The sequence below is a fragment of the Melospiza melodia genome, chromosome 1, assembly GCF_035770615.1.
Source record: "Melospiza melodia melodia isolate bMelMel2 chromosome 1, bMelMel2.pri, whole genome shotgun sequence".
NCBI classification, from domain to species: Eukaryota; Metazoa; Chordata; class Aves; order Passeriformes; family Passerellidae; genus Melospiza; species Melospiza melodia.
Window position 1 is genome coordinate 112,179,651 of NC_086194.1, and position 26,614 is coordinate 112,206,264.

Below are 26,614 nucleotides of genomic sequence, written 5' to 3' on the forward strand. Positions count from 1 at the left end.
GCTACAGAAAAATCTCCCCAGCCCATTCCATAGTCCCAGAGCACCAGCACTGCAAAAGCCACCCTAATGACTAACAAAGCAGATTAAAGCAGCATTTAATGTATCCCTATTTTCTTAAAAAGCAATTTTCACACTGATAAAAATCATAAGCCACGTATTTGAAAACCACTTAAGAAACATGTCACAAACACACACTCAAAGGATGCCTATTCTTGTGAAATATGGCAAGAAGATTTCTGAACTAAAAGGAAATGTCAGAAAAGGAAAAAAACTTCTGTAAAACCCCCAAAATTTCTAGCCTTCTCCAGAATTACATTTTTTAATCAGGCTTCACATGAGTTCTGCTGAAATCCAAGCTCACATATCCAGACTGGTATTTAACTAATAAGGGGAAACTCCATATGGACTAACACAAATTAAAATCAGTCACGAAAAAGATTGGAAGTAAAGTAAAATGGGAGGCGTAACCTCCAGTAGACAAGTATCAGCTCAGTGGGGTGGGGTGGTTTCCTATGATTCTCCTAGAAATGAAGAGATAGGCAGTTCTCTTAATAAACTCCTTGGTCAGCAGTGTTAACTTCTTACACGGGACTGACGTTCATGGGATTTCACTGGCAGCCACAACAGCCTTAAATGACAAATTACTGTCTGAATCTGTTGAACCAAGTCCGAAGCAACATCGCTGGGCATATCCCTTTAACAGACTGCCAAAGCCATGTCTGAACACTGGGAATGCACTGGCTTTTATGAAATGTAACTGTGCCTGGACATTTTACCAGGGAGAGGGACTGGTGTGTACCCCTAACTGAAATGTTAAGTTGTGAATTTGAGTGTATTTAGAATGACGAAGGTACTACTGCATGTCTTACTCTTAATTTGCCACCAGCAGGAGTTTAATCATAATGCTTACTTTTTAAAGCACATTCCTGGAGACTGTTTTGTAGTGAAAACCACTGCAAGCCAATTTTCTAAAACTAAAAAATATTTATTGTCTCAAAAGTATGCATTTCCTGAAATTCAATGACGGGAAAATAACCTGTGAAACAAATCCTCAGTTGTTTAGGTTTTAATCTCCTAAAAGTAGTATTTGAAGAGCAGTTGATTTCAAGCTTCTGCATGCAACGATTCTTTTGCTAAATTGAAATGTCAAAATGTAACCATTCTTACTAAATTAACAGAAAACACAAAATATTTTCTCTTGCAAAATTACATGAGTAGAACTATCCTAGGTCAGACCAGCAGCTGTATAGACCATCGCTGTCTCCAGTAAAGAGAATTAAGCTATTGGCAACAGGAGATGCTGTTTTAAAGGAGTGTATATGAGCCTTGACAGCATAGGAGCTACAATACAGTCCCATCCTCTGATCCCATAAATAAAATCTGATCTCTTCACTATATAGTACACCATCAAATAAAGGTTCACAATGGAGAGAAGTAACTGCGTGAATGAATAATGAAATTATCTTTTCAACCACAGGCAATTTTGCCTCAGCATTGTACAATGCACAGCATTTTTTAACGCACAGGTAGACTAAATGGACTTTCAAGTGACCAGACAAATTAATACAGTAATTTTCTAGTACCAAAAAGGATCTCTTCCAACTCCCAAGTGTATTACATGAAATGTACGTACATACAAACATATATATTTATGTCATCACTCAAGCTTTAATCTCAGCATGCTCCATGATAATTTTCCAAGGGGATAAAGATTAGCATATTCTCACAAGATTTACCATATTTTTAAAGTTATTATATTATGTAAAAAACTCAGCCAGTTCTTCATACTAAAACCTCCTCAAGCAAACACTTTGTAAAACCCAACACTAATCCTTCAAAATTTGGTGTCAAGTTAGAGCTAGGAATACACAAATGTCAATGACAAACAAGCTATTTTTAGCAAGTCAGTGCCTCACACTGTTCTTCTGCTGCTATGGCAACTTGAAATCTACATTATGTGATTTCATGTTACTTCTTTCAAGATTACTCTGACCAAAAAATCTGAAAGTCTATGAATGCTTTACATCTTGCTGCTCTTGCATAAAATGATCTATATCATTAGCTGTGTCTCTAAAACCAGAAAAAACTGCTCAGATAAAAGTCATCTGAAGACTGTCATAAAACAGAGTTATTTTAATGAATGCAGGATATAAAGGCAGATAAGCAGTACTCCCATAGCAGAGTATAAAATATTAATGTCCCACTACACTTAGTGAAATGTCAAAGACAAATGATGAAGAATTTTGGCCTTGGCTCCTTTTCACTACTTAAACATCCCTTATCAATCTATTTATGTGAGTGCATTAGCAGCCATAGAATGCACAGAAGAAACAGTTAAAGTAACAGTCAGAAATTACAAAATGTGCAGGTATGGTCTAACATCCACTGGCTTTCCTCCTAAAATCATTCTTGAGTACAAACATAGTAACAGAGCTTAAAAGCATTCAAATCAGATTTACAGCCCAATTGAAGGCAAAGATGAACTCCCACAGAACTTCCCTCTCAATGAAGTTCAATGAAGCCAGCTGCAGAGCATTTTCTCAAAGCTTTTTATTTCCTTCCTCACAAAGCTGGTAATGTAACTGTAATGTTCCTTCCTGACAAAAGTGGTGACTTTAACCATCAGCAAAGGCTCAACAATCTTCTTGTTGCAGTCTGAGACCCCTTTCAGGAGATTCAGATAAATAAAACCACAAGAGATTGAGATTATTCAATTTCTTTGTGCTATACTTCAATACCAAAACATTAAAGATTTTGAAAGCGTATCCTCATGTTACTGGGATCCTTAACAAATCAAGTAAAAATTGTTGTGAATTTCAGAAAAGGAAGAAAACACAGCTGAAGAATTCTAAAACGCTGCAACCTCAAAACAATTATCATGGCCACGTAACTCCATTATCTTTGCAACTGACAATCACTCTGTCAGCATTCAGTACTCAAACCAGCCTTGTAACCATCTGACTCAACACTTATCACTTTGCTCTACCTCTAGACACACTAGAGTGCTGCTGGCTCCATCTACTGCACCTTACAACTCTGACAGGAGTTAGTAGTAAACTCCTCCATGGATGCCTCAGCCTCTACTTCCACACCACATCTGCAAGCCCATGCCATGAAGTGGAAAGCAGCAGAAAGCTCCTTACACAGAGAGACCTTCAGTATATATAAAGCTTTAAGCAGAAACAACCAACTAAAATAAAACTGTGACACATCAGTTCTAATTGCCATTTTCTTCACTGTTTCCTAATTTATATATATATATATATATATATATATATATATATATATATATATATATATATATATATATAATTTATTTATTTTACAAGCAATACAGTACACACAAAGTCAAACAACATAGTACAACATGAAGAGTTACAAGACTAGGCTACATTAACATGCTGCAACAGCTTTCTGGAAATTTTGTAACGAAGAACAAAAGGAAAAATAAAACTTACAACTTCTGAATTTCAGGCCATAAGGTATTCTGCAGCAAGTGATCCTCTGGCGGAGGTTCTGAAAAAGATTTGTACAGCCTATTCAAATTTGGTTTTTTCAAATCAGCTAAATAATGCTTCAAGTTTATATTCAATGAACCTCATTCTCTATTACGTATAACAGGAATAATTCTCATACCTGTAAGGATCAAGGGTTGAAAATAAATCTCTGGATACTGATTTGAAATGGTATTAAATGATTCTTCATCCTCATCTGGTTGAATAGTCATATCTCCTATTAAAATAAAGACTTCATTAGCTAGAGAACATACTAGAAAGGAGGGAAAATATGAGGATTTATTATACAAGTAAAAAACATCTATATTTATACAAGTAGTTGAAACTAGGTTTCTCTGCTTGCAGAGTATAATAATATGAATCCTAGAAGCTGGTTATTATAGTGCATATGAGAATAAGAAGATTTAAAAAAAATAATAGTCTAACCTTCATTTTGAAACTGACCTCTCTCCATCAGCACAATCTTTCAGAGATTCCTAAAAAGAATTTCACTGAGCAAAGCAGTCACCAGAGTTCAACCTGTGTTTCCCCAGTGTTAAACCTTTCTTTCTGTACTTGAAAAGTTTAAGACAAAAATCTCTGATACAAGTGATGAGTTCCTAAATTTGAGGTAGATCACTAAATGGAAACCTATATTTGAGCAGGTATAGCTATAACTTGCAAACTTGAGCAAAAATGCTGAGGGCTCAGTCCTTAGCTTTAAGCAAAAGTATCAGAGGGAACCATAACTAGTTAATTGTAAGTGAAAATTCAACTCTGACTTTCATTGTGAAGGCATTAAGAAAAAGCTACAGAGATAGGGAACAGTTCCTCTCAGATAGAATCTAACTTTTTGCCAAATGTACCTCTCAAGCACAGCAGTTTCAAAAAGAAGGTACAGAAAAAGCAAAGCAAAGACTATCTTCTCATTCATCCCATCTTTGCTCTCTTTGAAAATGAAATGAGCACCATTCATCTGAGACCACTGATCACCAGAAGATTCCTCTGCAGAGTAAATGAGATCACATCTGTGGTGTTTTAATTCCCAGCCACCAATGCTGACAGCACTGTGTGAGCAGTGGTGGATGATGCAGGGAAGTTCTATTTGCTGAGCTGCCTCCTTGACATGAAGTCAAAGGAAATTAGTTATTCTGTGTCTGGCCACAATCTAGAAGGAGGTTTTATTCCCCCCTCTCACTGGAAGACCTCATGAGTTAGCTGGGGGAAAAAAAGTTTGCCAAAATATATTTACAAGTTATTTGAAGTACAACTAAGTTGTTATTTCTCTACAAATTATTTAGGAAAATTTGGCATATTGCCATTGAAGACCTGAGAGACGAAGCTTATTAAAATGCTTCCTTTTGTAGATCACACCTTCTGATAAAGCTTTAGGCAGAGAAAAAAAAACAGATCTGACCTAATTTGTACATTCCACTATAGTGCATTTTTACCAGAGGCTTTATGAAAAACGAGATCGCTGATCTCATTCCCAGCATCAAGAAAATACTTTTTATCATTCTAGGGAGATGTCTGTCCCTCCTTCCCTGTTTCCCCACAATGTAATCTCCACTGCCTCTCCAAGATATTAGCTACTGTTGGCTAACTAATATTCTTACTTGTGTTTTTTACTTTAAAACACCATGTTTAGGTGCTAGCAAAAAAATAAACGCTTTGCATGATTTTATTTCTAGATTCTGAACTTGCAGTCAAGACTACACTTACAGACCTAATATGTACACTAAAACAATCCCTTAAATAAAGTTTCCACATGAAACACCACAACCATTATTTCTCACTAGCAATACCTTCAAAAACAGCTTTATTGGATAATCCCAAAGCTGGCACAGTTGCACCTTCTGGAAGATCAGATGACTGCTGAATTAAAGAAAAAAGAAAGGTTACACACAGATTGTCACATAGGCTTGGATTTCAAAGGCCACAGCTTAAGGAATCCCTGAGAGTTTCTACAGTTAGTTTCCTAGAGAAGTGAAGGGGGCACTTTGAAAAATTCTTGTCTAGAACATACCCTGGACAAAAAAAGACCAGTACTCTGGCAGGAAGGGGAGAAGGAAAAAAAAAAAAAAACAACCAACAAAAAAGTGCTTTTCTAAGGCCCCAGCTCAAGGATTTTCTTCAACACTAATTGCAGGTTTTCTTCCACAATTATATTTATTCTAGCACATACATGACAATTAATCTATTAACTGAGAGCACTGCAGTTTTTAACACAATAGAACTGGGAAATCGTTGTTCTGAAGTGAAATAATAAAGCAGCATTTTGGAAAAGAGAACAGAGGGTGACTGCCTGTGACCACAACTTGAAACACAGCTCAGTAAATAGTACTGAGATGTGGCTGCAATATGTGTCTGTTTAAAGCAGCACAAGGGAAGGACAAATCATGAGATAGAAAATACTTCCATAATAGTACAGGAAAAGAGTAAAAGTTTAGAAAGGATAAGTGAACTTGGGGACCTTTGTGTAGAGATAAAAAAAGATTTAATAGCTGTAAACCCACTTCCTTATGGTATCAGGAAAGTTCAAAGAGAGACCGTTTTACTGAATTAAATCAATATTTTAGGTGACAGCGTAAAATGTACTTAAATGTTCATAATTAGATGAGAGAATGTATCAGAGACCCAGACAAGCATAAGGCCTCTAAAACAAAAATGGTTCCTCATTACAAACCAAAGTATAATACAAACCTATGGATTTGAACTGAATATAATCCTATTCAACCCTTTTAGAATATAAAACTGTTTTTTGGTTTCAGATACTTTTTTGGGGAAGGCATTTAAGCCACATTAAGAAAACGCTTCCCCACTTCAGTGATAAAAAGCTTTCACAGAAAACAATTTCAAGAAAGCTATTTAAAAGCAGCTGTATAATTAGAGCTCATAAAGCCTCCCTATTTAACTAAAGCCCATGTGAAACACTTTATGATATGAATCAAAAAACAGCACTCAGAGGAAGAGCCAATAAGAAAAGTCTAAATAAAGTAAAATAATGACATCGGCCACCCTCATAAAAGCACAATGTTATTTGTACAATGGTCATTATGCAAATGCTTACGAAGTCTTGTGGAATTAAATCACTAAGCACCTACTTATGTAACTTCTTGCTATCGAAAATGATTCTATTTCTATCCCAGATATTTCAACTGTTAAATTAAATGGAAAGGCTAATCCATCTCTGAGAAACTGCACAAAAAGCACTGCTTTTGAGTGAGATACCCAAAAAGCATGCAAGGCACTGTACAGAGGCAACTATCTTGAAAGAGGTATGCTCCACCAAATGCAGACAAAATCAGAATTAGACCTTAATGCAAATGGGGAGCAAACAAAGGATAGCAGCACAAGACAGTTGACATACCCACAACTAAGAACTGGAATGTAAAGAAAATTTGATATGCCAACAGGAAATAAAGCAAGTACATATTTATAAATATTTGTATGCAAGAACTAAAAATAGTGCTGAAATCTTTATGCTATTTCAAGCATGCAACTGCAAAAAAAAAAAAAAAAAGTAATACCAACACATAACCACACAACAATGATTAGAACTAGGCAAGACTACTACACTCTTAAATTAAGGGAAAATACACCAACAGGCTTTATTGTTTGCTTCATCTCCAAGTGTGCACAGCAGTCTGCTTTGGTTTGAGTTACCTAAAATTTACCCACACTCTTTTCAATCTTTTGACACAGTGTCTTGTTTGGTTTCAGATAGAACCCATTTCATATAACAACACCATAAAAATACATATGAGACAACACACATGGAAGCAAACAGAAGAGTAAGGAAAGTAAGGTTATAGTTTCAGTACAACTAAAAGAATTTTTACAAAGTTTAGTGCAATCTGACATTTTCTGAAGCATTATTTATTTTACATCTAACAGCATTCTCTTTGTGTAGCATTGCTTTAGCATACTTACACGGGAGCAGAGCTTCTCCATTGGGATCCCAGTGATGTTACTGAAGTTTTCTATAAAGTTCTTGGGGGCACGGAAAACCCGAAGCACTTTTTCATCTGCTCCTGACACGAACTCAAAGCGGCCGATCATCGCCAGACAGCGCAGGTCGTACCCGTGCACTTGAGGCCTGGCAATTTCATGCCACGTCACCTACAAGGGAGCAGACACACAGCTAAAACACAATTCTTAAACAGATAAATAGGGCAATTTAAAGTTCCAAAAAAGCACTACTACTCTACTTGCTGAATTTATTAACACAAAGCAAAGTTTAGAGCAGCCTTCTACTGATGTGCATAAAACTGGTGCTCACATACATCAGTTGAATCCTCTTTTTCCACCAAACCATTCCTGTAATTAGTAAACAGTGTCCCTGCACAGATGTGTTTAAGGCACTTACTGTGACTACTTCATGCTAGACAGTCAGGAATAGAACATAATTTGCCTAAGCAAAAAGAGGTTTCTATCCTATTACTTCCAAGACTGTACATCTGAAAGACCTAAGAAAGGTAGTGATAATTATCCTGCTTCCTTCATCTGTTCTTTCACAAAGAACAGCAGCACTGCTGTCAGCAGGCTACAGGTTCCTACTGTCCTCTTTTCTTTAAATATTTGATTCAAGTGAAACCATTTAATAGAAGCTTTGCAAAAAGCTGACAAAACCATAATAGATTCTAAGTGTCATTTGCTATTTCACCCAGATGATAGATACTTCAGTTGGAAAAATCCAGTGTGTACTTTTGAGTTAAGAGCTAGCAGAACCAGAATCAATTGGAATAACTTAGACTACTTCAGTATTCTAATGCCTATAGCCAAGACCAGATATCATGTGAGTATAAGCAAAGGCATTATATTGACTGTAAACTGCACACATCACCCTAGAAACTCAATTGAGCTTTGAATGTTGAAGTTTCTGATAGGACCTGAACAGGAATTTGAGACATCCTACAAAATCTCATGATTTCACAAGGGCTTGATTAGTTTTCAGTGAGGAACAAAGCATGCATTCTTTAAAGAATGATAAAATCAAACAGTGCAACAAGCCCTTCTTACCCTTTACTGGGTACATCTTTGCATAGTACACAAAAAATTCAAATCCCAAACAAAGAGAGGGCTAAATAAGTCATGTAATAAGCTTCTTCCAGAAAAATCAGGATGGATATTTGCATGAAAAATTGAAACTGATGGTTATCCCTCTTTTCTGATATTTTGATATCAGAACTGAGACTTTAAGAAAGGATGCTTGTTTGCATTCAACACTTTGTTTCCTTTTTATAGGGAAAAATGTGAGCTGTAATACTAACTTTCCATAAACATCTGAACCATCCATTGTGTCATATTAAGACAAACAGCAGATGTCACCTGTTGTAATTTTTCAAATGCTAAACAGCATGACAAAAAAGTAAGGCTTTTAAAATAAGTAAAAAGGCTTTTAAAATAAAAGCCTGTGTTATCCAAGTTCATGAGCAGCAGAACTAAAAACTTTTCCAGGGTTCAGAAGTACTGAATAAACATCTTCAAATGACCCATTTCTATTCCAGCCCTCCACTTCACCCATCCAAAAAGGATTCTAAGGCTCTCTCCTACATCTCATGCAGCAGCAAATACTGAAACTACTTAGAGTTACACCTGGTCAAATTAGCCCGGTGGCTATTCTGCGTCAGAACAGGCAAAGAACAAGAATTCAGTTCATGCCATATTTAGATATGAAGACTACAATCACTCTGCTAAATCGATTGATTCAAAAGTTTCAGGGTGAGCTGTGCAGGTAAATCACATAAAGATCAGTTCTTTCAGAAGACAGGATTAAAAATTAGCAAGCAGCATAACTAATAAAGAGTGGTGCTTCAGTAGGTCACAGAGAAAGTGACATTGACAACCCTTGAATGCTGCCAACTTACATCATGTGCTAGTCCTGAACTTTGTTTTGATATATTTAATGTATCCTCCTGAGTGGGGATTAGGGTAAAAAGCAGGGAAGGAAACTGGAAATATCCTTCCTACAACGCAAGGCAAAACATGACTCTTGAAATGGGACTGCCACCACTCCTGTGTGGCCTGGAAAAAGGAAACCAAAGACCTGATGGCAAATTCACTCTCAGAAATATCAGACCTCCTGTACTGGTCTACATTACAGAAGCTTTGATGAGACAGCTGTAATAGCCTCCCCAACCAATGGCACAGGGTCTTATATGACTACAGTCAGTCTAGCTTCTGGCAGTTTCCTGAATGGAATATTGGTACTGTACTACCAGAAAAGGTTGTATTTGTGGAGGAGAAAAATGCATGAGAAACAAGACACAGGAACTTCTAAACAGACTTTCCCCCAATCCAATGCAGGAGGAGCGAGCAAGCAGCTGTGTGGTCCTTAGTTGCTGGCTGGGGGTTAAAACAGGACAGGCACCAGCTGCACTCATGTAGTTCAGATAATCATTCTAGTAAAACTGAGTCATTAACAAATTAATGTAAAAAAATATAGTGAGAACTTTGTTTAGATTATGTTCATGTAAAAAAACACGACCAAAGTTTAGTTTCTTTATTATTACCTGCAGCAGTGTAGCCAATTGTTAAACACTGCAATAGGTGGTTATCAGTACCAGTCATGTATTCCTCCTTCTCAATTACTGCAGAGCCTGCTTTCTGGGAGAACACTAACTGAAGGAAATCTGGACATGGACTCAGGATTGAACTGCAATCATGCTGTGTGATTGCAAAAACTCTGCCACTAATATTTTTAAAGTGAAAACAGCACATACTCCATTACCAAATCAAGCAGTTTTAAACAGACCATCGCTTGTAGAACTTGAAGGTTTGAGTTATATTCACACAACACAGGACTGACCAAGCCCCCTTAACCACACTCACAAAATCTTTTAAGATCATACCTCTGTTTCTTCCTTCCTTTTCCATGGAGCAAAGAGCCTTGTAGTTTGATCAAAGCCCACACTGATGACAAACTCTCCTTCTGGATCCCACTTCACATCTTCTACACTGTTAAAATGTCCTGAAATCACAACTTCTGGAGTCCATTCTTTCTATGAAAAGAGTTCCACAAAGAAGTAAGGAGTTTTTCATTTGACTGATTGGCACATTCTAAGCAAAATAAAACTATAAATGTGCTTATTAAAAAAGTAAGAAAAAGACATTGGTAAATAGCAAATTATTAGAACTCATGAGAGGCTGAAGAGACACAAAAAGTGATGTATTGCTCCCATCTGAAATAAACTTGTCTTATTTGATCAGCTGTGAACAAAGCACAACCACAAAGGAGTTCTAGCCATTCAACTGACTTCTTACCCCACAGGTAAGAAACAAGGTTTAGAGTCTGGAGGATTTCAACCTTCCCTCTGTGCAGGAATGACACTCCTACAAAAAAGGACTATTTCAATCACTAATTTTAAATAATCCTGTTACAGAATAACAGAATAATAGTTTTAATAACAGAAATTTACCTCAAATGACTTAAAAGTACAATTCTTTTAAGTAATACTACTAACAAACAAACCAATGTACCTTATTAACTGTATCCTGTTTCCAAAGGTGTAGTGCTCCATGGAAAGCATGAGCGATGATCATTGAACCATCTGGACTAAACTGGCAGTCAAAAAATCCAAGAGTATTGCCACCCACTTCACCTACTCGTACCTAAATTAATGAACAGAAGTGAAATATCCATGAAAATGGCCTTCCGTTCCTACAAAATCATTCTTACTTCATGAGATTAAAAACTACCTCTAGACAAGAGTTCACATTACACACACAAACACACTCGAAGAATATTTTAATTGCAAAGATAAGCACTGAAATGCCATGGGAATTAAAGCTTTGTGCCAGCTGAGTGGAGCCTCCCTTCATATTCGTCTCAAGATAGGATTCCCCTAAGGGAAAGAAAACACTGCAATAGATTAGATGCAAACCCAAACGTTCTGCGTTTCAGTCCAGCTTGTTGGAGGCAACAGTTCCTTATCATCTGTTGCCTGGCTACTGCTCTGTTGCACAATAAAGAAAAATGATCCAAAGAAACAGTAGTTCCCAAGTAGGTTGTTTTTTTTTTCTACCTAATTTCCAAGATTCCCTAGCATACTTTCACTTCCCTGTTTCTCCATGAACAGCTGCAATTTCATCCATACTCTTTCTGTGGCAAATTCTGGCCCCTGTTTTGTGCTTCTCTTATGACTTCCCATATGTGCATGCATGTATACATACAGGCCTTATGGCTGCTCTAGCGCCCTTCCACTTTTTAAACTTTATTAAAAGATTAATAAAGTTACATTTTCAAGCTTTATTCAAGACATAAGACCACAATTTCTTTCAAACTTTCAACTCGCCCATTCTTATACAGCCTCTTTTAAGAACAAAACAAAATGAACCAATGTCCCATTTTAAATGGCACTGCACTAGTAGTTCAGTTTACTAGCACTCATTCAAAAAAAATACCACTCATATTGAAGTGACTTTGACAGGCCATGCTAGAGGCAGAATTCTAGTCTCACCTCTGAGCAGGGGAATGAATTTCTGAAGACATCTTGTTCATCATATCATGATGAAAGAGAGAAACTGGGATGTTCCCCTTGTGCCCTTCCTCCCTGCAGGCTTCCTGCTCAGATTTTCCTCTCGTGATGCAAAATGGATTTTTGCAGTTAAAATGTCTGATCTGAACTTGAAGCTACACATTTGTGATCAAACCAATGCAAAGAGAATGTAAAATTAAAGAATCACTACTTGCAACAAGCTTTACTACACAACTCATTTTTAGAAGCTTGTGAATGTAGCCACAACTCCCTGTTACACCTAGGGACATCAAATGGCACCTCTATGTGATTGCCCTTTTATGAACTAATTTCTACTTCAAACACAAAGGCATCAGAATTTTTCAATGAAACAGAGGAAAAATTAAATACCCTAGTGTAATTCCCATTTTTTCACTCAAGAGACAATTGGAACTTTCTTTGTGACAGGAGAGACCACAAACAATGGCTGGCATAACCCAACACAAACAACTTCAACTGAACTACTGCAATGTGGAAAAGCAGGTCAACTGAAAAGACATCAATCAAAGCACTGGAGAAATCTGGTGTACCACTTGTTTATTTAGGATGATCCACATCAGAACAGCCTTCAGAATACTACATGAGTGACACATGAGCATTCAGCTCAAATGGAAGAAAAACCTAATGACACAGCCATTGATCAAGTTACTGCGAGTAAAACCAGGCTTGTGAATTGCATGTCAGCTGCTTTGTGGTAACTGCTTAGGTCACATTCCCACAAGGATGAACTGCAAATAGTTCAGGAGGGCTCCCTCCTCCTCTCACCAGGAACACATAGCATGCATTACTATGCAGCTCCTGCCCTGTACACTCTGAATGACAGCTGAGCACAAACATCCTTTATAAACTCCTCAGTACAGCAATAAGAAAATAAACAAGCAATAAAAATAATATCGTATCGCTTTTCTTAAAATACAGTTTTACTTGCAACAGAGCATCAGAAAATGTATTTTTGCAAGAAAACACTTTACCTTTCTCTGCCAGAATTTTAGAGTTTTTGCACCCTACAGTACACACATGATGCTGGAAACACAACTTGCATACAGCACATATTGTGAGAAAGACTGACACTTGCCTGTTCTAGCCAGACTCCAGATTCTTTATCAGGTTCCCAGATGATCACGGTTTTGTCCATTGATGCAGATAATATCCTCATTGGTTGTTGCATGCTGCCATCTACAGTACAAGGAAAATTATTACCCTATAATCAAGGAACATATGTTCTGAAGAAATTAGGTAATACTGAAATATAAACACATTTTAAAAATTGTTCAGCATCAGAGATATGCAATGCATTTCTTATATGTCAAATTTACAGGCTTTACATTCTTGCTGGGCATTCTTTAGGAGATATTGTATTCCCAGCCATCATCATCCAAAGAAAAAGTAAAACACATAGATGAGAACAACCATATTCCAGTTTTCTCACTCCAAACTTATACTGAATTAAATATAATTCGGAGGAAAAGCTAGAGTTTCACAAAGAAAATGCACAGCACTTCTCAGTTCTATTCCTTAAGTAAGGTTTTACTGAGTGATTTACAGTTTAAAATAATTGCCCAGTATTCACTATTTGGGGTTTTTTCCCAAATTGTTAGGTTTGCAACTGACTTCAGCGTACTCTAGCACCCTACAGTACATACAGTAACTCAGGACTGCTCCCCAGAATGCAATGAAACACTCCAGAAAAAAAGCGCAACACAGAATGGGAAAGAGGGAGCTGCTTCATCACCAGTTGTGAAACCTGTAGGAAAACCACTGAGGAACTCTTCATGATAATAAGAGATATTGGCAGGCATCTCATGAGGTGGTATGTTAGCAACAGACTTCCCACCTTACCTTCTGCACTGAGAATATGTTCCTCAGATCAGTTTGCCTCTAGTGAAAATCTATTTTAGGGAACCCAGCACTGGGCACACCACAGAACAGAAACAGCTTTACATATATGGAAGCACCTGGAAAACTTCATGGTCTAACAGGACAGTTTTCAGATTGCAGTGCAAGGCTGACAGGCCTACATTGTGCCTAAACCTTGTTGTAAAAGGCTAAACCTTTTACTGGTGTCTAATTTAGAAAAAAAAGAGAAAAGGCTAAGGACCAGATAACTAAACCAATATTTTTAAAGCAAGTTTTGTGTCTTTCATTAAGTGTATTTTGATATTCTAATGGCACTCTGCTGTTCAAGTGTTGTATACACTAGCAAAGCTGTTCTTTGTACTGCTGAAGTCACCTGCCATCAGTAACTCTAAAATATGACAGAAAAAAAGACACCTTTACCAGTACAAATAGTCAAGGGTGTTCTGACTGTGCAATGTCAAATCAAGAATCTCCTGCCCTTATGTCAGGCAGATACATAACAGCAAACCAGTACTGCAAACAAGGCTGTCAGAACTGAAGGATTTCGAAAGAATCATAAATATTAGAGCAAAATGTAAAATTAAAACAATAAATAACATTGTTTCAATGGGAGTCTGCACTAATGCCTTAAAGTTACATGCTTTAGAAAAACTGATACTCCAGGAATCTACTCATAAAACATTTGCAGAATTTAAAGACTCATCTCTACAGGAACAAGTGAACGTGCAAACACAATACAAAGACACATGACTGTACTCTCTGTATACGACACTTAACACTGGTGTTTGATATCTTTTTACCTTTTGAAAATGAAGGTTGCCAGTGAACTGCATACACCCAGTTTTCATGACCAGCCAATACAGACTCCAAAGAAACTGCATATGATATGTCAGCATCTGCCACAAATCAGAGAAAAAGTATATTTCTTTCTAAAAGCCAAGAAAGATCAGTTATTTCTGACATGTTCAGTGAAAGCAATCAACTGCTTTCAACATCTACCAACATCTCAAAAGCTTCCTGACACTGAACACCTCCTTTAAATCCTACTTTGGGAAAAGCCCTGAGGACCAGATTTATGGTCACAGGTCAGTGCATTGTCTCAGAAGGGGATCTGAGAATTCCTGGAGAACTTTCAAGCAGTGTTGAAATAAACACTCTAAATTGGCACTACGCGTACTCTTATGCATATTTGCATCTCCAAATGACTGCAAACACAAACATTAAAAACTTCAAACAGCGAATCAGGACTTGCAGGAAGTATCATAAGCACTTTTTACACAAACCTTCATTATATTAACTAGGTTGCCAAACCATTCACCCTACAATGTCAGCAATGCAAGCATCTGATGTTATCATGCTTGTTAAATGACCATAAAGTAAGCCTGTACATACTTATCTGTTACTTGCAGTATTTTCCTAATCTTTAAGTTATAGCAGCACCTTTTAATTCATTAAATTCTAAAGAAAATGAAAGCTAAGCTATTAAACTGGACAACTACAGAACAGCTTCTCTCCCATAGACAAATAAGTGTCCTACATATTGTATTTGGAATATGCATAACAGTAACGACCCATGTTGGTATTAAGCCCTCTCACTGCTTTACCATTTCATGTACTATATCATCAACTTTTGGCTTTAAAACAGTAATTCTGCTTTCTTAACAGCTAAAAATAATGCAGTCAACACAAAACAAACACCTTGTCAGCTTCCTCAGAACCATGAAAAGATACACAAGTGAAAAGTAGTGCCAGAGAATTTTATAGCTGTTACCTACCTTTAACAGTAAAAATATTCTCTTTCAGTTTTATGGAATCATCTTCAGTTTCTGGAAGTTGCTTTAACTTTGTACATACTTTCCAAATTCTTATCAAACAGTCCTGAGCACAGCTTGCTAAGAAAAGGTCTTCACCTATTTGTTTTCAGAAAAAGAAGGAAAAAAATAGAGCTATATTTTCATTGCAATCACTGCTATGACTAACCTACCATCTTTCCATACATGCACCTAAGAGCATTATCCCAAATTTTCCTATTGTACACAGTATCATTAAAAAAATAATTTTTATTTCAACATTAATTCACTTTCCCTACCATTCAAATTCAAATTTCCTTACTACAATTCAAATTCTCTACTATTTTATAATACACTAGGAATACGTCCATGATTTTAAGATGTGAAAGATATCGTAAACACTGTACATGTTATACATACACTTTCCTACTAATTATGGGCCTTTGCTTTTGGAATTCTATCAGTCTCAACACTTGTCAAAATTTCCTTTCCTCCTTTTTTTCTCCAGTCTTGTAGCATCCTCAAATTCCCTTTTTTTTGTGTGTGTCATTGCAATAACTATTTGATTACTTAATGTCTGAAAAGATTTTCCTTGTAATTTCCCACTTAAAAAAAAAAAAGGGGGTGGAGGGGAAGCAAGAAAAGAAAATGTCAAGGTACTATTTCCCCCTACTCTTCCTCACTCAGATACAGACACTTGTATATTGAAAAGGAAAAGTTGCTAAAACACCAATTTGTTTGCATTTAAGTACCAGTTAGGTAAACATACTTGAAACAAGCAAGAAAAAATGTTTTAAAAGGATACAAAGTCTCATCTTGATTTTTAATATTAATTACCACCATCTCAGGAAAACAAACATCACAACCACAAGAGCTTAGGTGCTACAGTGCATCGAGGTCAACTCTTGGAGGGGTAAAACACTAGTACTGCCATTAAACCACTATTGCATTTTATTCATCTTGCATACTGACCACAGACTGCCCACTCAACACCTCTTATCCAATCTTCATGGCCAGGGAGTACTAACGTTTTCTGAAACTGAATAAAAAGTCCTGTTACATCACAGAAATGCACTTAATGACCATGCACTTACTAGCAATAAGCTTTATTTTTTCAAGTCCTTTATATTTATAGCTTCTATTATCTGAAACAGAAAAAAAAATTAACCATGACTAAGGACTGTAATTTACATACAGATTTGAGACGAGCCTTTTTGTTTTGCCACCATTGGATAAGCACAGGTAACACATATATGAGCAGGAAAGGGTGTGAACTTAGGGTGCACACCTTCAAGAGGCTACAATCTCTCTATGATACTGTTGAAATTTTTTTAAAGTTTATCAGGCTTACTGTGGTACACAAAGAATAGCATAATGCAGGTTTGATGTGACAATTTCTTGTATTTGTGTGAAGTGGATACAACTGCAGATGATGAAGAAAATGAATACAGGTAAAATCAAGCACAAAAAGAAAAGCAAATGCTTTGACATTATTTTCAAGAATTAGTTTATAGTAGAATATGAATAATAAGAATCAGTTATGGCACTGGAAGTAATCTCTATGTTTCTTAAATTTATTGACAAAGTTTCTAAGGAAGGTATACATCAAAAACTGCTGATGGAAAACTCTACATGAACATGGGCTCAGGAACACCAGAATGCAAACACAGTCTGGATTCCCTCTTAAAAACTTTCACTAGTAATTTATCCACATTTATAACATATGTAACATTACTAGTTTATTTTGATTCAAGTACAACTATTTACTCCTTACTTAGAATTTAACCCATTTCTGTTTTTCTTTGCCCAAAACCAGCCCTATTTCCACAACATTTCTGTATTCCACCTTGAATTCCAATGTCTGAAGTAACTGTTACCGTTAAAACACTAGTGTAGTTTAGTATGAATAACTCATCACATTATTTCTGGCATTATATTCTACTAAATCCTTTACCCAGCCCTACTTAGAACTATGACTAAGTGACAGCCTTTGCTATCAGTACAAGTCTGCAACTGAGGTCTCTCTTCCAAACTGTGACAGGGAAAAAGAAAAAAGGAAAAATGTGTATGAAAAAGAATCCATACTCAGAAATTGGTGCCTCTCTCTTTGATCCAGTATTTCTGATATTCCCCAAAACTATCTTCCCATCAAACAGTGTTACTCTGCCTCTTCTCATCACACATTTGCAGTCACAATCATAAAATGGTTTCGTTTGGAAAAGACATTAAAGATCATCTAGATCCACCCTCTCCAGCCATGAGCAGGGACACTTTCCACTAGACCAGGCTGCTCAAAGCCCATCCAACCTGGCCTCAAGCTGCTCCAGGAATGGGGCATCCACAACTTCTCTGGGCAATTGTTCCAGTCTCACAGTAAAGAATTTCTTCCTAATAGCTACTATAAACCTACCCTCTTTCAGTTTGAAGCCATTGCCCCAACCCCTGTAACTCCATGCCCTTGTAAAACATCCCTAAAATTACAGAGCCATCTATATATGAGATACATGACCAGAACAGGACACATGATCAGACTAAGCTGATCAGATACTTCCAAACCAGAAAGTTTAGGTCTTAAGAATGTGTTCTCACAGCCACCTAAGCCTCATTTGGCTGGTCACTTCTGCAACCACTGGCACTTCTAGATAGGGCATTGCAGAGAGATGTTTAACTTAAACAAACGGGTTACGTGTAAAGGCAGCAAGGAACAGTCCAGGAAGTGACATGAAACAGTAACCTAAAGATTTTTCTGAAGATTACATGCTTCTGGCTATACAGACAAAATACCTTCTATTATCAGGTAATAGATAAAACACATTTATTTATTCATGTATATGATCTTTGAGAAAATGCTCTGTATTTTACAGTCATTAAGGTTAGTTGGTAACTTTTTTTCTAACTGAAAGATTTGTTTAGGCTGAACTGTTGTTAACATCCTTCTCTTTTATTGTTTCTTTAACACTAAAATAATGTGTGCATATCCTGAAACTTGACCCTAATATTAACCTAAACACACATCAAATCATTTTCTCTTTTCAAGGTGTTGTGGTGTGGGTTTTTTTATAATTACCCATCTTACATCAAAGAGATCTATTAAGAAAAGCAGACATTTGTTTTCTCTTAAAAAGTAAAACTAATTATTTTGAGATTATTAATACCACCCCAGATTTCTAAGTCATCTCCTGAACAGTTTTTTAGGCACCACTAAGCTTGAAGTCAAGCATGCAGTTCTTTTGTGCTGCAGAACAAGCATATTTAAATAGTCAGCTAGAAGTCTGTACTAATTTTTATATGCTTCCATTGAATAGACCCACTGACCTATTCACATGATTTAAGGCGGAGGCTGCTCAATTTTATTACCTCATACTCACTGATGGCAGTAATACCAGCACCAGATGGTGTATGAGGCTGAAGAGAGATACCCCAAACCCCTGCAAATGCACCCAGTCCCTTAAATGGACTCATGCTGCTTTCCCATCCCTATTACAACATCCCCCACTCTTCACCAATCTGAGCAGTCAGTACAGTAGCTGGAAAACAGAGGTGAACACAAGGGCTATTACCACATACAGAAATGAAGCATGAGGAACACAACATTCTTGGTTATATGATTTAATTTTAGGTGCTATGTGAGGAGCAAGGAGTTGGAGCCAGCAGTCCTTATGGGTCTCCTCAGACCTGAGATATTCTAAGATTTTACGATTCAGTCAAAGTTCTCAAGATACTGGTTCCCATAAAAATAAAAACTGTTGACTGAAACTGAGCAAGGAGGAGTGTATGCTGTTTTGCTAGGATTTTTTGTATTGTTTTTGCCCTTTTCTTTGAAGTTTATGTCTCTTGGCATCCTATATTCAGTTTCTTCAGATGTATTCAGTTCTAAAGTTGAATCAATATGAAGGTTCGTGCAGATGCACATGGTCATTACTTTTAGGTGATTCAGTCAAAGTTTCTATTATTGACTAGGTTCTATATACACCAGTCTTTTGAGCTGTCATTCTTCTCTTTTTTTACAGATTTTGTTTTTATAGTCTCATATTTCTTCTCTGTTTCAGTTTCCACTTGGTCCTCACTGGATACATAAGAGGTTACAGCATCAACAGTTAAATCCAACAAAACCTCCTGGTCTGACTACTTCACAGGCTTTCCCATGCCTCTTACCTAATCTCTGAACATTGTTGCTTAGCAGCAATCTGGTCTCTTTCCTTTTAAGCAAAGAATAAAACTGTTCTGTAGGCAGCACAACTAATGAAGCTGTGGACATGCCCAGCACACTCTGCACAACTAATCCTGCCCACACTTTGGGCACATCTCTTTCAGGACCAGGCTAGTAGCCTGGCTAGTAGTTTGGTAAATTTGGCAATAGGGGTCCAAGTCTTCTCATTTTTTCTCCAGCAGACACTAGATGTGATATCCCTCCTCTATACGGCTGTTAATCTCAACAGATTAGAAAGAGCCTGAATTATCTTAGATTCATCCCCCTATTCCACTTCTCAACTATGCCAAACTATTTGGGTGGAACCCAAAACACATGGTGCAGCATCTTTTCAGAAAAACAAAGCTCAAATAGAAATGTTTTGGTTTACAACTCTAATTTAATCTGCTGGTTTATTTACTTGCCCTCCACAGGCCACATCTGTAGATGTTATATATCTAGCAGGGAGACATATTATGGTTTCTGAAAGATTTTTCCCTGGATACTTTTATAAATCAATACCCTCCTCCAACAAGTCAGAAAAGCAAAGAATTCATTTTCTCTCTACTATTTAACACAGTAAAGGATCTGTGGGTAAGGAGTCTCAAAAGATGAAAAGTGTGCCCACTTTTCAGTTCTAAAAACCAAGCAGCTTTTAATGAATTTTGACTGCAAAATTAATGAGTTTACCAAATGGTAGCCTGAATTAGCTAAATAAAGATGTCTCATCCTCCTTCAGAGTCTAACAGTGAATGCCCTTTAAGTTTCATAAGAATGCCCTGTTATGAATGCATGTTCTACCTCTGGATTCATACTCACATTCATAACAACCTTTCTGAGGATGTTAATTAAAGGAAGCGCTTTACAAGAGTCACTGAATTCACTGAACAGAGCTACAGGCCCTTACCAGTAGGGGAATGGCACAGGAGCTAAGATTCTAATCACTCTCCTATGCCAAGTTCCAGTAAAAAATGGCAAGGCTATAGTAACACTTCCTTCAAATACCTTTAATACTACTAAGAAGCCATAAAAAAGGTGTCAGTAGATCTGAGAAAACCTGATGAATGAGATTTAGCAGCTAGGCAAGAATTCATGTCAGAAGGCTTGCAAGGATGTTCTAATTATGTTAATAGTTGTAAAGCACAACACAGGCTCTGCTCTTTGAGGCCTGCACAGTTCACTTAGCTAGAAGAGATGGTCTGGAAAGTTAAGACAGACATCAACAAGAAGTCCCACCTCATTTAAGAGATATTCTGAACACCGACTCTGTCACAACAGCTGGTGAAAATACTTTCTGAAATTGAAACTGTGAAAAATAACACATGCAAAACAAAACTGCTCACCCCTTGCATAAACCAAGTTTCCTACCTCCAAAAAAAGACAGCACAAACTTGCTTGTGAAGCTTAAGAGGGAACTTGTCTATTCAAGGTACCTTCCTTTACCCTCCACAGACTGACTGCCTTTTAAAATGGCAGACTACTATTTCTGTTATACCAGAAATTTTGGCCAACAATGTACAAAATAAGTTATGTATCTCTGAACATTTTTGGCGGTCAAATTGTATATAATTTGCTAACCTGAATCATACAAGAAAACAAATTTCCAACCCTGAAGGAGAAAAACCAACCACACAGTCCCTGAGATAAAAGTCCTTCTTTAACACATTGAGAATCAATAGTGGCATTTTGCCATTGCTAATTCCCAGAGAATTCATTAAACTGACATAACTTACAAGCTACACAGCAAAAAAAAAAAAAAAAAATCTAACCAAGCACCCTTCTTTTCTTCTCATTGGTCAAGAAATCATTAAACATAGAAGGAGGGGATGAAGTACTTCTCTTACTGGCAACAACAGCAACCAAAAAAATCTTCTTACTGTACATGGCAGCACAAACAGGCAAAATTATCAATAAAGTAGCTTTTATCTCTCTCTGTCTCAAAAAAAAAAAAAAAGAAGAAGAAAAGAGTATCTATTCTTTAATCCCTAAAGGGAGTGTGTCTGAGCAATTGCAGCAGACTAAGTGGTTCTATATATGCCAGTTTCAAAGGGGGGTTCTAAATGGTAGCTTCACTGGTGCAATGGGAGAACATTTGTGATTTGAAGGGTTTTTTAAGGCAGTGAGAGAAAGAAAGAAGTGATACTGAGCTCTGTTTTGAAAAACAGTGATTACACATGCTTTAGAATCTAACAAAACCTCTGAACAGATGCAAGAGAGGACATAACGTTTCTCTACTGCTCAAAAGGAATATTCATCGGTATGAAAAACTAAAAATTGCCAGCTTCCAAATAGCACATGAAAAATACGTACTTTTATAAGATCAGATACTCCTAAAAATACTTTTTTTCTGGATGTTCAAAAGCAGTCAAGCATAAAGGGCACACTTAGCAACAAACATAAAATTCCTCAGAAGTCATAACAGTTTTATTATAAGAATTTATAGAATGAAAGTAACATAATTTCCATATGAATAACTCAATGCCTGGATACTTAATAAAGGAGGAGAGTTGCAGCTATTTTATATCAGTGGGAATAGAAACAGGCTGTCTTCACACAGGGGAAAAAAATTAAGAAAAACAAGAAAAACACTTTCGTGCACTGAATTCAACTTCAATATTCTGCATGTGTATTTCATCATTACCTAGAAAAATGGATGAACTATTTGAAAAAAGGTTGTTGTATGCAATGGCTACATAGAGACAGAAAGGACTTACTGAAGAACTTGGCAAAAATCACCAGCACATTTGAAAAGAAGCAGAAAACTCAGTAATGCTCTAAGCAAGAGACAAAAACAGTAATTACCTGACCATTCTGCTGTATGAACAAACTTATTTTGCAGTCATCACCACCACAAGCCAGTATTGGTACTAGAAAGGAAAAGAAGTTCTTCAATTTTTTATAAGATCTAATATTCTAGGACATGGAAAAATATTAATAATATAAAAATCAATATAGAAATATATCGAAATATAACAATACTAACAGATAGGCAAGTGTGATACCACTTTTTAATGCTTTCTACATTAGCTGTCTAATAAATTAGTATCTTAAGAACACAGAACTGCAAATAATATCTATAAATATTTAAGATGCTAAAATGAGTAGTTTGCCTCAAGCTCGTATATCTGTAGGAAGTTCAAGTATTAGAGTTTTTAATAAATTTTTCACTCAAGACTATTCAAGTCTTGAGTAGCAGCTGACTTCCACCGGCTAACCTTAAACGTGCACAAACCCTGTAAGTCTATTGAATCAAACCAGAGAAGGTTATGTCTGAGGGGGTTAAAAAAAGAAAAGTTAGGCAGTGTATTAGTTCTTCTCTCCAACAGAAGAGAATGAGGAAAAATAGTTAACAGTTACTCCACTCTTCTTTTTTTTATATGTCATAAGAGGCAGCGTTACTGCTAGGGACTGAAACAGTAAAAGCAAATAAATTGAGTATAAAACTATGAAGAAATAAGTTATAAGTTAAAAGCTAGACATCTGAATTTCTCAAGTCTGCACAGAAAACCAAACACTAAATTTCACTAAAATTAACTACTTCTTTTAACAAAAAGCCTCAATGACATCCCTTCATATAGATAATTTTATCCTTACTATGGATAGATCAAAAATCAACTTGAATATTCATAGTATCTTTATCCTCTATCCTAATCTCTTCTTTCTACTTGTACCAAATCTGTGCCCAGTTATTCACTGTTCCTCTTGCACCTCTCAGCCACATTCCATATTCTCATAGTTCCATCACTTGCTTCCTCTCTCCAGCCTATGTCGGGAGTTTAGTTCAGGCATGGCTTAAAGAAAAAGGCCATGAAGCCATGCAATTGAGAGAAAAGTAAAAGGTAGTTGCAAAGCAGTTCCAAAGCAGTTCCCAGCCTGACTTCTATAAACAATTAGACTCTTTCAGGCATCATTGTATAAACAATAAAGTTCTCAGGCAGTCTTCCCATAACAAGTGTAACACTCTCTCTGGGAAAAGATGGCACCCTGAGAACAGATGTGGAAGTTTTGGGAACCGTTCATAACACAGTGAGAACACTGGTTTCGTTTTGTGTAAACAATCAACGGTGTAGTAAAACAAAAGGTGTGGTTAGAGTTTTCTCTGTTAGCCTATCATAAACCTGTATTTCAGAATATGCATGAAGTTCGTTAACACTATTATTTAAGCTGACTGATCGATCAATAAATCGAGTTCGATGCATCACAGGATGGTCGTTCTCCCCTCACTTCAACAAGCCTCTAAGTCACAATTCACCTCCATCTCCTCCTCTCTTTAATAGGTCTAAAAAACTGCTTTGCATCAAAGGTGATGAGCTGCTTTGAATGAAGACCTGGTCATCAGGCCCACAGAAATTGGGCAGGCGTGCCATTTTCTTCCATAAAACACAATACAATGGATGTTCTTGAAGACATCACCACTCTTTCCTGAGAAACATTTTATGGGCCATTAATGCAATTACATATTTACTCAGTGGAACGAAACTTTAATTAAGAAAACCAAAGAGAGAATTATGATTTAGTTGCTGCTGAAGACAAATGCAAATACTTTCACTCAAAAAGTTCTATCAAGAAATATATCTATATATCCAGACTAGTATATAGTTTTCCACATAAATGCTTTGAGATATTAGAATTTGCATCTGATTAAGATAAAATTCCTGCAGAGGAAATAAGAAAATTAAGTTGGATAAGCAGAGCTTTTCCCAGTTCACTTGCTCTTTTTTTTTTTCACCTGTTGCAATTCACTTCTGAGGAGACAATTATTTACTGTCAGAGGCCATGCTACATCATGGCAATTATCCAGGTCATAGGAAGAGTCAGATTCTATGATAAATAGCTGATCAAGATTTGTAAAAAATAAATCCTATTGCCAGCATTTTATAGGCAGAATTAGTGAAGAGACTGTAAGGCAAAAAGCAAGCAAGCAACCAAAACTGCAAAAAAGCTCTTCTACAAGGCTAAACAGCAAATGTACAGAAATTCCTTAATAAAGAGGCTGCCAGAGAAGTATTTAAGTTGCCTTCCAGCTGCAAATGACTGGTCAGGTTCTAATGAACAGTCTATCAGATTTCTCTATTTGACTTCTTGACAAAAGTGGTTCAATTTTTTTTTTTAATAATTTTTTTTCAAGGACAATCAGTTAAAATCCTAGGCTCAGGAACATTACCTGAAAGTTAACGCATCCATTGCATATGCATCAATTTTCAATGCAAGCCTTAAATTTACTTTCCTGCTGAAATTAGAGGTTGCTGTAAATGCTTCAGGAAATGTAGTTTATGATTGTCAGAAAAGTAATTCTGTATTTAGTTCCTGACTTAAGAAATGCAGATTGTTCTCAAGAGAAAAGCTTCTTTGAATCCCTGTGCAGCTGACAACTTAGCCTTCGTAAAGATTTCTGAGCAACTCCTAAATTTATCCTAATCATTTTTCCCTGAAGATCATTAAAATTCCAAATTGCCATTAGAGATTAATGTTTCTGACAAATGATCAGCAGTGTTTTTTAATAATATATTTTAGCTACTTTATTTAGATTTCAGAATTAACATACGCCTCATCTATATGGACTACTATGCCAGGTTTAGGGAGAAAACACTAGCTATGCTTTATTAAAAGCTCCTTTACAGATTTCTACAGGAAATATTTCTATATATTTATGTTTCAAAATCTAAACTGTTCCTTTGCAATTTTATCAGCAGAGGTCATCTGTATTGGAACTGGAACAAAACAGGCAAATGTGTAGAAATTTTTTTTTTTAATTCCACACAAAATGAAATTTTTGTGCAAATTGAAATTATGCAAATTGCAAATAATTTCAGCTCTTGAGAAAATAAAGAACTCTTTTTCCAGTTTATGAGCACTGTACTGCTTTGGAAAACTAATCTGAACTGGGATGGGAAGAGTTCATAATAAAAGATTGTCCTGCTCTCAATCTAACTTTAAGCAACACTGGTTTTGGGGACTCTGGAAAACAAAATCTTTGCTATTCTGCCACTCAAAGAAGCTTCAAACATTTAATGCAACTTGAATTTCAGAAACAGTTTTAAGAACTAACATGATAATTTTAATTCATGGTGGTTTTAGAATGTATGGTTACTTCTCTTATATACAACATTATTTCAACATTGAACAGATGCACTACTCTAGAGTGTTACAGTGAGACTTTCTTACCTGTACAGTATCCTAAATTAAGATATAATCTATTGTTTTGCAATCTGAATGTTATACTCAGACACCACAGGCACTTCACTTCTAAAGAATATTCACACTTGCAGTAATGATTTTAATTTACCCTCAAGCCTTTTAACTTCACCTCAACAAGCACATTAGTGCATTTACTGGAAAAGAGAGAGGTGTAAATGTTCTTTAATGGTACAGATGCTGCTTTTGGTATCAGACATGCTCTGAAAACAGACACTGGCATTTCCAAATAGGAGAGCACATTGTGATAGAGCTTTCATTGCTCACAGAATTATCAAAGCCAAAGAAAAAGGTATGCTTGTAAGCATATCATCAAAACAACACATCAGTGTGGAATGCATGCAGCACAGCTGAAAATTCCAAATACAGTAAGAAAATTCAGCACTTTTTCAGTTGGGAGCCTGGTAGGCCTCCATCCAGGTGAAAGACTCTAATGATACTTGAACCCAAATTTAATTAAACACATCTATCTGGCTTGAGGATACATCTGCTTTACCAAAAAAAGCTTCTACCTATTTGCACAAAAAGAATGTGTCTGTGGCAGCCTACAAAATCTAATATTTCTGTTAG

The 26,614-nt window shown here is 36.4% G+C and overlaps 1 protein-coding gene across 3 annotated transcripts in view; it reads right to left on the bottom strand.

The window, feature by feature from the left end:
- Positions 1-26,614, bottom strand: part of ELP2 (elongator acetyltransferase complex subunit 2) — a 38,615-nt gene that overhangs the window by 6,252 nt on the left and 5,749 nt on the right. For 2 of the 3 annotated variants that reach the window (XM_063164417.1, XM_063164437.1), the window contains 11 exons: positions 22,652-22,716; positions 16,633-16,699; positions 15,646-15,780; positions 14,671-14,766; positions 13,089-13,189; positions 10,977-11,108; positions 10,349-10,498; positions 7,428-7,616; positions 5,300-5,369; positions 3,637-3,732; positions 3,459-3,516 (listed from right to left, as the gene is read on the bottom strand). In XM_063164417.1, coding sequence (XP_063020487.1) covers positions 3,459-3,516; positions 3,637-3,732; positions 5,300-5,369; positions 7,428-7,616; positions 10,349-10,498; positions 10,977-11,108; positions 13,089-13,189; positions 14,671-14,766; positions 15,646-15,780; positions 16,633-16,699; positions 22,652-22,716 — 1,159 coding nt within the window. The remainder of the gene's footprint in view (positions 1-3,458; positions 3,517-3,636; positions 3,733-5,299; positions 5,370-7,427; positions 7,617-10,348; positions 10,499-10,976; positions 11,109-13,088; positions 13,190-14,670; positions 14,767-15,645; positions 15,781-16,632; positions 16,700-22,651; positions 22,717-26,614) is intronic. The other variant, XM_063164427.1, reaches the window with a different exon arrangement.